The following is a 13,867-nucleotide window of genomic DNA, read 5'->3' as shown; positions in this document are numbered from 1 at the left end:
TATTTATGTATTTCTGTGTTGAGGAAGGAGATGACAGTACTAGAGAGTCTGAGAAACCAGAATATACATAGGGCTCCTCTTAAAGAATTCCATTTTCATAAATATTTTGAAGAAAGAAAATATAAACATAAATCAATAAAGTAAAAAGTTGCATGAAATTTTAGTTTAAAGCATGCCACTGGAGAAAGGTCTACCCTTGGTGGCTTCTTTGCCCAACCTCCTGACCCTTATTTATTTATATGCCACAAGGGGCATTTGATGGAAAACTTTCTTAGCTGCTTAATTAAGCACAGATCATTTTTTTACTAATGAGAACAAAAACTAACTTCGAGTGGGGTTTCACATGTGTTCTGCCATCTGTGTGCTCCCATACACCCTCAGGAGCGTGCAGTTAACCAGAAGGAAGGACTGTGGAGACTGTGGTTAACTGGAGAAGCTGAATGTTATCACTCAAAGCCTGTACAGTGACATCTGTGATAATGCACCACTAACTCACACTTCCTCTTCCGCTTTTCTTTTGGTTTTGGTAAAGACCTTCTGTCCCCTAGGCAAACAGGAGTCAAACTAGGCCAAATGGCCTCCCTGCCCACTACCTCCAAGGATAGAACTCTTGAAGGTAGGTAAGCAGACTCTGGAAGTACTAGAGGTGCTTTATTATCCAGAGAGGAGAGCCCTGGAGAAGCCAAGGATGTCTCCATTGCATACTTCTGTGTGAATCCCTTAAGTAGGGCAGGTCTCTAGCTCCTGTATTTGAACCTCAAATGGCTCCTGAAATCCCCAGTTACCCCACCCCACCCCACCCATCTCACCACTGAAATGATGGAACTTTGAAGTAGAGGAAACTAGTTAGAGGAAGTTAGGCTACTGGGTTAGTTGAAAGCCATGTCCAGTTGGGTGGCTCCCTCTCCTTCCTGGTTGCTGTGAGATGATCAAGGCCTCTGTTACATGCTCATACCACACAACCATGCACTGCTGCCTCAGAAACCATGAACCAAAATAAACACTTCCTGCTGATTACCTGCCTACCTTCTAGGTATTTCATTCTCCTGAAAGGAAGGTAACATGCTGCTCTCGTCAGACTCCTCAGCCTTTCTGCTGATTCTGTGAATCACTGTAAATTGTTCTAGTAAGTTCTGTCACATTTGGTCACTCTGTTCTTGTTGCCTATAGTTGAAATGTGCAGCGTAGGCCATTCACAGCAGCTTTGTATAAAAATGTCAATTATTTGGTAAAACGAAATACTCTATTCATGGGAAGGTGATTAAAGATAATTTTATTTGACATTATTTGTCTAGGTTGCAGACTATAACACAAATTGTTTCAAAATGGGAAACACATCTATTGCTTCTTTCCTCCTGCATTTAAACTAATGTTAACCCTTATTTCATCTTCAAAAATAACAAAGGCCACTTACAAAGGTGGCTTGCATATCTAAATGATAGCGTATTTCTGCTTAAGAGTGAACATTAAAAGTCATTTCTAAACTGAAAGCAAAGCTCATCTCTAATCTATTTCATAATCATCGTCATCATCGTCCATGCTGAGTCTGATGCTGGAAGAGTCTTCCAGCTTCGATTTCTTCTTGCTCTCTTTGCTTTTCTCATTCTGGTGTAAGTGATGCTCGCACTGTCTTACGATCTTCTTGGAAGACATCCAGCTCTCCCCTTGTCGCTCGGCTGGGGCTGCACACTGTCCTCCTTTCACATCCGTACCCTTGGCCTTCAGGACTTCCCTGGCTCGTAGGACACTGCAGGTGCAGTTCCAGGGGTTTCCATCCAGGTACAGGTGCCTGAGGCGAGGCAGCCCCTCCAGTGCCTTGAGATCTAAGGCTGAGATCTTGTTGTTCCTCAAGTTGAGAACCTGAAGCAGTTTGAGGTCCCTGAGCTCCCTCTCAGACATGTTCTGGATGGCATTGCCCTTGAGGTCCAGCCTGGCCAGGGTCTTGGGAAGCCTGCAAAGTAAAGAAACATCATGAGAGAGGAGGCTGCTACCATCAACCATCGCCCAAGGCAACAGGCAGCAGAGGCTTCTCTGTGCAGCTCCAACCCTTCTCAAGGTGGGAAATGAGTGCATGTTTTGATGTATGAAATTACAAAATGATTTGCTTTTAAACTTTAAAATGTTCCTCTCCCAAAGATACACTAAAAGCTGTTGAGGAACTCATCAGTTGGTCCCATTTCAGAAACAATGTAATGAAATGTAGCAAGTTTAAATAATGCTATGACTCCAGCCAGGAAATAATATGAAAAAATGAATCAGATTTATTTTCAAGTGTTTGTAGCATAATGAATTGTAATAGCAAAAAACAATAAAACCCTAATGTCCAGTATTTTAAAAATTATACAATAATGAGCTATTATGTGATTATAAAATATTATCAAAAATTTAAAATACTAATTCTATTTAAAAAACTTCTATGACTCAAATATCTAGACACTATTAAAAACTGATAAATCAATAAACTTAAAAAAATTTGTATCACAAAAGTCAAAAGACAAAAGAAGAGGAACTCTCTGTAGCTATGCCACACAGCAATCACACAGTAGACGTAGGAGACATCTTAAAGCTGAGACAGGATGATTTGAAAACAACAGGAGGGACTACAGAGATGGCTCAGAACTTAAGAGCACTGACTCCTCTTCCCAGCAATCACATGGTGGCTCACAACCATCTGTAATGAGATCTGGTGCCCTCTTCTGGAGTGCAGGCAGAAAAAAATAAAGAAGAAGAAGAGGAGGAGGAGAAGGAGGAGGAGGAGGAGGAGGAGGAGGAGGAGGAGGAGGAGGAGGAGGAGGAGGAGGATGAGAAGGAGAAGGAGAAGGAGAAGAAAATGGAAAGTGGGCTGGAAAGAGTGAGTAGAAACTCAATGCTCAAATTGTCTTCTATACATTTTAAATATTAATGTCTCTTTAGGGAAAAACCACTTTTTGATGTTTTGTACTGGGTACAGATATCACACTACACAATAAAAAGTTCCTTTCCAGCTCAGAAAAGAAATCTGTACATATTAAAGATAAGTCTTCTTTTCCTGACTTTCTCTGTAAATAACAATGAACTAGGTAAAATGGGTGTCATGGGAGTATATGGAAACCAGAACTGTTTTATTAATTGTAAGAAACTTGATAAAGATAGTGGGCAGGACAAGAAGGCCTTTTATTTAATGAAGTGTTGAAAATATTTTAAAATTTTTAAATAGATATAATAAGCAACATGCTATGTCTTAAAAGTAAATAATGGGGAGGTACAAGCAAGATGGCTTAGCTAATAAAGGCCCCTGCTGTCAAGACTGACAACTTAAATTCAATCTCCCGGACTCACATGATGGAAAGAGAAAACAAACTCTGCCAAGTTGTTCTCTGCCCTCGAAACATGAGCCTTGACACATGCTCCACACAAACACAAGGACATATGTAAATTTAGGACTAGACTATTGAGAAGTTAAGGGGATGAGTGAGTAGTTAAGGGGATAGGTGTATGGTTAAGGGGATGGGTGAGTAGTCAAGAGGGATGGGTGAGTAGTTAAGGGGATGGGTGAGTAGTTAAGGGGATGGGTGAGTAGTAAAGGGGATGAGTGAGTAGTTAAGGGGATGGGCATGTGATTAAGGGCATGGGTGAGTAGTTAAGGAAACAGTTGAAGTGAATTGTGTATGGAGGGAAGAGTTAAAGAGAGGGGGAAAGAATGGGGAGGAAGAGAGGGAGGGAGGGAGAGGAGGAGCTAGAAGGAGCTAGAAGGAGAGGAAAAGAAAAAGAAGAAAGCTGAAAACCAAGGTTGATGGACTCCCCCACTCATAAGACACAAATGGATATGCAGAGACTGCTTCAGCCAAGAATGTAAGGCTCCCCAATAAGTAATTACAGATTTTAATTTTTTCCACATAAGTGCTATTTTGATGCTTTTTAAACTAAAAATATTCCCCATCCATGTTTCCTGGTGTTCTTGCTAGTGGTACCCATGCCAATTCAGTCAGTCAGTTATACATTCCACATACTTAGAAATGAAGACATACTTTTTACAGTATATTCATGTTGTCTTTGTCAGTGTTGCTATCACCTATATGTATTGTTCCATCAGCAAAATTAATTCCCTATGGATTTGGTTTGCAGGCTGGGGATTCTCAACTTCTGTCGGAAACATCTATCCTAACCCCTAGTTTTGTTTTATGACTGATGATTCTGCTTGGGCAACTGATGTGTCCTAGTGCCTGAAGACTGCTTCTGGAATCTACAGTAAATGACGTGTTCACTCACCTCAGAGGTATGGACAATAGAAGATTCTGCTCCAGGGCCAGGTTGGACAGCTGAGAGCACCTCTGAAGGGCTCCAGCCTCAAACACGCTGACAACATTGTTGTCTAGGAACAGGTGTTTCAGGTCTCGGAGGTCCTGGAACTCTGGTGCTGTCACTTTCTGAATGAAGTTACTGCTACAGTCGAGTTTCTGCAACCTTGCTGGTAGCCTGGGAGGCAATGTCTGAAGCCGGTTTTGGGAGACCTCAAGCGTAGTTAAATTGGTAAGCAGCTGCACCCCGTCAATGGAAGACAGGAAGTTCTCTGACAGGTAAAGACGGGACAGGTTCTCCAAGTGTCTCACATCTCGAAACCTAATGACTTTGAGCTGGTTTCTCTCCATCTTTAAAGATAGCAAGGATTTGGGTAGATTTGTAGGAATTTTAGTCAGAAAGTTACCACTGAAACTGAGAAATTGCAAATTCTGCAGAGAAGTGAAGACATTCCCTGGTATAAGATGGAGTTTGTTGTTCTCCATGCTCATGTGCTTCAGATGTGGAAGGCTCAGTGGTCCAGCTATAGACTCTATATTGTTTCCATCCACCATCAAACTTCGCAAACTGATGAGTGAGGGGAGCATGCTGGGAGACAGGGAAGAAATCAAGTTGTTTTTAAGTTCAAGGACTTTTAATTTTTTCAGTCCTTCAAAATCCGATGCATGTAGAGCGCATATCGAATTATCATTTAATTTTAACACTTCGAGGTTGGCTGGGAGAGCACTGGGGACTCGTCTCAATTTATTTTTCCAAAATTCTAGGGTCCTTAAAGTACTCAAAGTTTTGAATGTGTCATTTTCTACAGACTCTGTTCCACTGGCCAGCAGAATAAAATCTTCTAGAGCCAACAGCCCAGTGAAGTTAGACAGCTACGAAACAGCAACAACAACAACAGTAATAGTTATGATGATAACAGAAGAGAATGGACAAGAAAATGGAGAGATAGATTAAAATTCTGACCAAAAAATGTACACTTTATCATTGCAATACCATTGATATTTTAGACTTCCCTTTTAGTTCCCTTTTAAATTATCTTTTAGAATAATAACTTAAAATCAAGTCTAGATGCGTTTTTAACTTCTTTGGAATATCAGACACATTTATAATGTGTGTAGATCATCATCATGGCTACTGCTCCTGCCTTCCAGCTCTCCCTGGGATCCCCTCCACATCTTCCTCCCAACTTAAGTCTTGAGAAACCTGCCTAATACAGCTCCCATTAGTGTAAGACATTAGAAACACTCTTTCATACACTATTGGTAGATATATGATATTGGTCAACTCCTATTACATTCTTTTTTATGACCCAGGAAATTCTTTTCTAGGCAGCAGTACTTAAAAATTGCACAATGCTTCATGTCCTAGTGTGTCCTTTTGTTGCATTACAATAGCCAGAAGTTAAACAATCTACAAAACCCAACTGTAAAAAGTTTCCTACAATAAAAACTAAGACTACAAGAGGAAAAACATGAAAAGCAAAAACGTGAATGTCACAGATTATTCTGTCATTGGGACATTACTCAGAACATTTTCAGTTATATTTAATTTGGCAAATAAGCCTAACTACTTTCTAGCTCCTATTTATACTTCACCAATGAGAAAGATTCCCAAAGAGACAGAGGTATGTATACGTGTGTCCTTGCAGTACCCATTGGTTTTGAGGTATATATTGCTGCTGGTGTTCAGCCCTTTCTCAATGACGCATCAGCTATATTGATTAGTCCTGATCCTCACAGCAAGTGTTTCCCTGCACTTGCTCAGTATTTACTGCTGCTGTGCACTTGCTCAAATATTCCGACAACCTCCCAACAGCATTTCAAGTTTGCCAAAGTTAGTGTCGACATGAGAAAACTAGGAAGTAGTAAATGAGAAGATCAATAAGGTCTACGGACTCCAAAGCCTACCCTTCCTCAGCCACACCATTTTTACTGTGTTTGGCTTATAATCATGGCATTTCAAAAGGAACTCCAGATCTGGACACAAATCCACATAGTTTTAGGAAAAATGGGTATTCTTTTTTTTTTTTTTTTTGGTTTTACGAGACAGGGTTTCTCTGTATTGTTTTGGAGGCTGTTGGTCCAGGCCAGCCTCGAACTCACAGAGATCCGCCTGCCTCTGCCTCCCGAGTGCTGGGATTAAAGGCGTGCGCCACCAACGCCCGGCTGGAAAAATGGGTATTCTATAAATATCTTGTCCAAGTCTCCCGTTTCAATGGTGTGATTCAGTTCCCCTCCTCCAAAAGTAGCTAGCCTTCCTGTTCCATTTGCATGCTGCACTCTGGAATGACCTTTCCTATGTCTTTATCTTTTATGTAAAGACCTTCACTTTCTGATCTGTTGTATCCTCCACTTATCCTCCGTGACTGACCACAAACCCTGACAACCTGTAAGAGTCATCTGCATGGATCCAAATGGGTGATTCATTTGGGAATTGGACAAAGCATGTCATCCAAGTTTCAATTTGCCTTCACTTCTACTTAAGATGTTATAGAGAGCGGCCTGGATAATAATATAGTAGCTAGCTTTTTTCCTTTATCAAGCATGGAACATATTTTCTTACTGTTTTTGTCAGAGTCAGCATGGATTAATTTTAACAGCATGGCTATTAACTAAAATAGCCACCATTTTCTTAAGATTTACTGTTTAATTTTTTAAAAGTACGATTATTGACTCTTCAAAGAGGACAGCCAAGGCTTAAGAAACTGAAATTGCTGGGCTACGGTGGCACATGCCTTTAATTCCAGCACTAGGTAGGCAGATCTCTGAGTTCTAGGCCAGTCAGGTCTACAAAGTGAGTTACAGAACAGCCAGAATGAGTTACACAAAGAGCCCCTGTCCCCCCAAAAATAAAAAATAAAATAAAAAGAAGAATAGAAAGACTGAAATTGCTTTCTCAAGCATATGCAGACAACAAGTGGAAAAGTCACCAGCACAGGTTTTGTATTTGAGTTTGTATTTTTGTGAACCTTATGGGCTGTAACACATTTGATTAGAGTATAGAATTCTAGTGATACTACAATGAAGAAGCCATCCTCTGATTTTGAACCCTGGGGACGGGTTTACTGAGCTGACAATGGGAAAATGAATTTGCCAGGCCGGATTTCTCCCTTCCACGACCTCAGCAAGGATGTACTTACAAAAGTGGAAAGAGCTGCATTTGCCCTACAGCCAACTTTGGCATGGCTGGCAGCTTATTCAGATTCTTAGTAAGACAAAGCAAGTGAGACCGTACGGAGGCGGGTTTGCCCCCGCTGCTTTTCCCAGGAGAGGCTTTGCTTCTGGCTTCAGTCTGAGGCAGGCTGTGGACCAACGGTCAGCGTGCCACGCACACTCTCCTTGGACTCTTTATATATCACAAAACTGTCAGTCCCACAAAGAGATGGCTTCTGGCCTGTATGAAGCAACCAGCAAGCAGACTCTTTTCTGATTATGAAAGAGACATTTGTTCCCTATAAATTATCTTAAAGCTCTGAGGAAATGTGGAAAAATAATAAAAATAACCTGTAAATCCCAACGTTAAGTTACCCAGTTGGAAATCGATACAACTTCTCTTCCACACACACAAATAGTAATAGTGACAATAACAATAATGTACGGTAGAATAATTTTAACTGATTACCACAACTATACTTACATCTGACCTCTTCCATAGAAGAAACTATATCACTTGGGCTTTAGAAGTTTGAATGACATTAGTGGGGGGATATAGTTCTGTTTCACAGGTGCGGACACAAAGAACTGACCTGAACCTGCACCTCTCCAAAGAGGACTAAACTTGGTGCCCTGGCAGTGTTCACGTGGTACTTTGGCATCGGATGCTTTTCACGTCTTCCCTTCAGTACAACCTAGCACTACATTGTGACTTAAGAGTAAATATGAGTTAGCGAATAGCAATAGAAAAAGATGGAGACTCAAAGGCGTGAGGATGAACCCTTTCTCGTACCACACATAAAAATTAGCTGGGTGAAGATTGTGGACCCGAATGTGAGAGCTAAAGCTATAAACTCTCAGAGGAAATTATAGGCATAACTATCCATGACCCTGGTGGAGGTGAAGCTTAGATATGAGGCTGGAAGCACAAGGGAAACACAGACACACAAAAGAGAGACCAGACCCATTCCAAGCCAAAAACATCTGTGCATCGAAAGGGTGTTATTTAAAAAAATGAAAATCAGCCCACAGACTGGAAGAAAAACTTTGCAAATACTATCTCTAATAAGAGACCTGCACTCGGATTATCTGAAGCATGCTTACAAGTTGATAATTAAAATACAAGTAACCCCAATTAAAAAATAAGCAATGAATTTGCATTTATACTTCCCCCAAAACAGTATGCAAATGACCAAAAAGCAAATGAAAAAAGTTCAATGATGGGAGCACAAATCTAGTCCCAGCACTTGAGAGGCCGAGACAGGAGGATCTTGTGAACTTGAGACCAGCCTGGTCTACAGAGTGAGTTCCAGGACAGCCTCCAAAGCTACACAGAGAAACCCTGTCTCAAAAAGCCAAAGAAAAAAATCTAAATTGCAAAAAGATACTGCCTGGACCTATTTAGATGGCTCCATCACAAAAGAGCCGATGAAGGCTGGTGAGGATGTGGAGTGGTTGGAAGTGTCAAATTTGCTACAGGAATATAAAATCATGTATCCACTGTGGAAGACAGTGCAACAGCTATTCAACATGCTGGTAGATTCCCCATTTTATAAAAAAAAAATCTGTTCCTATGTAGATACCAAAGAGATCATCTAGGTTCATGCAATGGCTTCTGTTCTGAAACACAAGTATTCATAGCACTGTGCCTCACAATAGACAAGATGAAGAAACAATACAATGTCTGATGACTACTGTAGACCTATCATATATATATATAAAATAAAATCCAGACAGCCTTTAAAAGGAGGGAAATTCTGAAGTAGGTTATAGTATGGATGAACCTTGAGGATATTCTGTTAAGTGAAAGAAGCCAATCATAGAAGACTCTAAGTACAGGGAGAAGGACTAAATTCAGTTTGGGGCATGTTGTTTTGAGATCCTCATTCACATCTAAGTAAAGAATCCCAGTGACAGCTGAATAAATCTGAAATACGGAGAAAGCTCTGTATTAAAGATTCAGGTAGAGGAATCGCCACTGAGATACACTGAGGTCACATAAGGATATTGTTTATAATTAGGACTTGTTGAGAAACTCCAAAAGGAATGAGGGGGAGGAAGAACTGTAGAGAAAAATAAATGAACAAAATGATAAAATGGAGAGGTCTGTATATATGGTTTCACAAAGGGCAAGAGATGGCAAATTTCTGGAAAATGGGAGTATGCAACCAGGATTTAGAATTTTAATTACATGGAATAGGAAAGAGCCACACAGCAGTGAATTAAAGAAGAGGGGACCTGAGAGATGGTTCAGTGGGTGAAGGCATCTGCTGCCAAACCCAAGGACCTGTGTTCAACCCCCAGGACCCACATGGTAGAAGGAGAGAACAAACTCCCACAAGTTGCCTTCTGACTTCTATATGCATAGACACACACATACACACTCACATCCTTAATCCCAGCACTCAGAAGACAGAGACAGGCAGTTCTCTGTGAGTTCGAAGCCAACATGGTCTACAGAGCAAGTTCCAGTACATCCAAGGCTACACAGAGAAGCCCTGTCTCAGAAGAAAAAAAGAAGAGGTGAGGTGAGGAAGTTTGTAGAGTTGGAAAATCAAGGGAGGTGGTAGGGAGAAAAGGACCAAAATTATGAGGACTTCACTGTGTAGTAAGAGGAGCAAGTGTGTGACTTGCAAGTAAGGGAGGAGATAGCTACTGCTGAAGTCAGGGTGGCGAAGACCAGAGCAAGGTCTGGGTAGAGGTGAGAGGAACATAGTATTAGTACACACTGAGCAGGAATGAAGGAAGATGCAATTTTGTCATGATCTGTCAGCAGAATGGACCACCAACACTCTGTTGAGAATGAGGCAGCAGCATTGACTAGGGCACCCAAAACTATACTGGAGTTGTAGAAGATTGGACTGGAGTGTAGGGCAAACCTCAACAAGATGAAGAAAAATCAGGGCTGGAGAGATGACTCAGAGGTTAAGAGCAGTGGCTGCTGTTCCAGAGGACCTGGATTCAATTTCCAGCAGCCACATGGCAGCTCACAATTGTCTGTAACTCCAGTTCCAGGAGATAATGACACCCTCACACAGACAAGCATGCCTGAAAAACATTAATGCACATAAAATTTTAAAAAGAAAAAGGATGAACAAGACACAGATGAGGTTGGAGACCTTGTATTCATGGTGATTCCAAACCATCTGATTACGTGAATATCTCCAGCAGCATCTACTTGTCTAGGTATAGGAGAAACAAAGGAGAATTAACACCCTCTTTTTAGGTTAGGGCCTTTCAGGGAGGGTGTTTAGGTAATTAAATGTGGGACTCTTTCTCTGCAAAGAGAAGCAGCAGAGAAAGGAGGGAGATGGGAAATAAACTGAGTATCTGGGAGAATATGGGTAAATTTAGGACTCCAAGTCTCCATAAGGTAAGAGAGAAGCAAGTGAACAGAGAAGAAGTCAGGATTTTCTGAGTGGAAGTATGGGATATGATTTTCATAGAACCAAGTGACAGGGCTAAGATGGCCGAGGAGCTGGGGAAAGATACATTTGAGAACAAGGAGGCGTGAGAGTGGGGCATTAGACTAGGCATCACACTGAGACTGAAGACTCCCAAGAAGACGCAGGACTTAGGGTGGACGGGGAAGCAGTGAGTTAACAGGGAAGAGACCAGACATGTGGCGTGAAGTGGGCAAAAGGAAATGGAAAAGGAAAAGGGCCGTAAATGTGAACCTCAGAAAAGTGGGGCAAATTTACAGGTAAATCCAATAAGAAAATTCCTCTTATCCTAAGGGCAGATGCAGAATGTCTAGTCCTTTATCCTGAATCTCAAGCATGACATTTACAGTCCCAAACACAGTTAAATTGCATGAACAAATAATAAACCCATTAAATGTTGTTTATATCAGCGCTTTTTTATAATTAAGTTATACAAAATTTGTGTTACTAATAATCTGAGGCTTCACTCAAAGATGGTTTTCTTTACGTATGTGCACCTAATTCTGTTAAGTCCGCACTAAATAAATAGAATATACATTGTATTCACTGTGTAGGGTCACTCGGAGCTCTTTGTTTCCCCAACAAAACAATCTGTCTTTCATCAATCTTTTTGGTGTGACCTGCCCTACCAAGAGAGAACTAACAGAATTAAAGTTGTGGAGATGGCAATACTACTGTTCAAAAAGTCTAAACAGGTGACAGATTGGCTCATTCAATAACAGATTTTGATGAGTCACCAATAGACAACAAAGTAGCAGAATCATTACCAGACTCACAGGCAGCTAAGGTGGCCGAACAAATATTTAAGTGTCTCTCATTTACCCAGCTGCCTTGTTTAAATGCTAAGACCCAGCAGGCAAGGTCAGATTTGCTCTCTGGTATTAGGTACTATTAGAGTAGAAGGGACAGCAAACAGATGCCGACAGTTGTACTTGTTGAGCCTGGACATTAATACCATACCCTTTGTGTTACACTAAGACACTTCAAGGAAAAATTCTCAACCAAATGAAAGTGCATAGGTACCTCTATTTGGAGGGGACAAAGCCTCATCCAAAGTCTCTTAGAGAGAGGCTAGTTCTCTAGTTCTCAGAGAACTATTTCCTTGCCTTGGGGCTTGGACCTCTGAGCCAGAAGCAGTGAATACTAAAGGGAAAATCAGACAGCCATAGACTTTCTATCTAGAAGAGGACTTATCTAATGCAGCCCTCTCACTTCACCAAGAATAAAAAACAAGGCACAGAGATTTTCTAGCAGCTTGTCTGAGATGGTCATGCATCTAATGAGAGATAGCCCTTGTCTCCTGATGCCTTCAGAACACCAAAGATCAAAGATAAATGTCTTTTAACTTATAAAATTCAGATAAATCTGTAGTATTGTAACCAGTGTCCTCTGGATACAGAAACAAGAAAACTCAAGTCATAATTCAAGTCACACCATGATAACTGAAAGTAACTTGACAAAATTAAAACCAAGCATCTCCACGTAGGTTCTCACAAAGACCAGGAACACAGCTGGATGTGAATTTGTATGAGGGAGTCTGATGTGCTGGTTCATCTTGATAGCTTTGTGATGCTCTGTTCTACTACCTCATGAAAACTTTTTCCTCTGAAAGGGCTTGTTCTCCACGCAGTGTGCTCTTTACGAAAGGGCCTATTCTTCATGTGTACTTTGTAAAAGCTTGGTTTTTAAACGTCGGATAAAAATTGAAATAAAATTCTCACTTTCAGGGCAGGGTGTATGTAACTAGCTCCTTAAAAGGAGACACCCAGGCATAGAGCATCTCACTAATGGCTAGCAAGCAGGTAGTACCACAGCTTATCCTGACAATTAGCACTTTCTGAATAAGACAATTCAAGTTTAAAATCCCCACACTCAACCCACACCCTGCCCCAAGAATAAAACTGTAGCGACTTCCATGGACACCGGCATGGTTACCTGAAGGTGCTGGATTCTGCTGTGGCTAATGTAGAGACTCTTGGTGGTGGAAGGAATGCCTGAAGGTACTTCCATGAGCCTGTAGCACTGTACAAACTGCCTGGACTCACAGCTACATCGTCCTGGACAGTCAGCGCTGAGGCCATTGCTAAGAGAGAGCCAAAGAAGACCAGCGCAAAGCAAATGCATCTTCCAACACGGGAGGTTGTGGGTAGCAAGCAACGGTTTTGGTGACACGGTACTCTTTATACCACAGGCTCTGATAACAGGATCTTATGAATGTGTACTCTGTCAGTGTGAGAGGACAGAGGGGGGAGACTCCATTTGCTCCATTTGCCTGGTTAGCAATCATTACAAAGGGGAAGGGCCTAAGCATTGATAAGCTCCCTTAATATCTCTAGGTGAACAAAACCCTGTGTTATTTATGACTTGTGAGTCTAATCTGCAAACACTGCTATTATCTGCAGTTTCCTCGTTTTGTTAAATGTGACACTAAGGAATTAGTGGGAAAAGACAAAGAGCTGGTTTATAGTGGGCCATAAAACCTTTGCATTTTCTGTGACCCTGTATTAAAACCATTTTTTGCAGGACCTAAGCAAGCAGGTGTGTTCTTCTCACATTAATTACTAAGGGGAAACAGGCCTTTTCTCTACTTGTTACTGTTTCGGTGCTGGTTTATTGCTACATGAAACAATGGATTGCAATGTGAAATATTTAGAGCCACAGATAAGGAGCTTGGTTGATCCATCTGTAAATTCACCCAAATACAATGTTCGGGAAAATGTCTTTCTCACTCAAAAATATTAACTCTACTAAAAACAAAACAAAAGATAGGTCTATTATCTTTATCTTCTGGTAATGATGGTACAAAAGACGTCTATTTTCTTCAGAGGGATTTGCTGATTGTGAAATCTTGGAAGGGTGTAGATGGACAGGGCCATGTATCCAGGATGATTCCCTGGGTGACTTCATGTCTTGTCCAGCATGTCGCTGCTGAGGCCTTTGGAAGCGTCTACCAGAGAACTGAACTTTAACATGCTGCTCAGCCACAGCAGAGCA

The 13,867-nt window shown here is 41.2% G+C and overlaps 1 protein-coding gene across 1 annotated transcript; it reads right to left on the bottom strand.

Annotated features, from left to right (window-relative positions):
• Positions 1 to 1,266: 1,266 nt before the first annotated feature.
• LOC101844118 (nephrocan) lies at positions 1,267 to 12,997 on the bottom strand. The gene is made up of 3 exons (XM_005073293.3): positions 12,809 to 12,997; positions 4,249 to 5,150; positions 1,267 to 1,951 (listed from the first exon to the last, which is right to left on the bottom strand). The coding sequence occupies exons 1-3, from the start codon at positions 12,995 to 12,997 to the stop codon at positions 1,504 to 1,506; spliced, it is 1,539 nt and encodes a 512-aa protein (XP_005073350.1). The 3' UTR covers positions 1,267 to 1,503.
• Positions 12,998 to 13,867: the final 870 nt, after the last annotated feature.

This window comes from Mesocricetus auratus, unplaced genomic scaffold (genome assembly GCF_017639785.1).
Source record: "Mesocricetus auratus isolate SY011 unplaced genomic scaffold, BCM_Maur_2.0 Super-Scaffold_100018, whole genome shotgun sequence".
Taxonomy (NCBI): Eukaryota; Metazoa; Chordata; class Mammalia; order Rodentia; family Cricetidae; genus Mesocricetus; species Mesocricetus auratus.
Note: the sequence above shows the minus strand (reverse complement) of the source record. Positions and strands in the feature narration are given on the sequence as shown.

Coding starts and splice junctions, on each gene's coding strand:
- LOC101844118 (XM_005073293.3), bottom strand. CDS start 12,997: ATGCATTTGCTTTGCGCTGGTCTTCTTTGGCTCTCTCTTAGCAATGGC. Junction 5,151..12,808: donor GCAGAATCCAGCACCTTCAG/GTAACCATGCCG, acceptor GCTGTTTCGTAG/CTGTCTAACTTCACTGGGCT. Junction 1,952..4,248: donor CTATTGTCCATACCTCTGAG/GTGAGTGAACAC, acceptor TTTACTTTGCAG/GCTTCCCAAGACCCTGGCCA.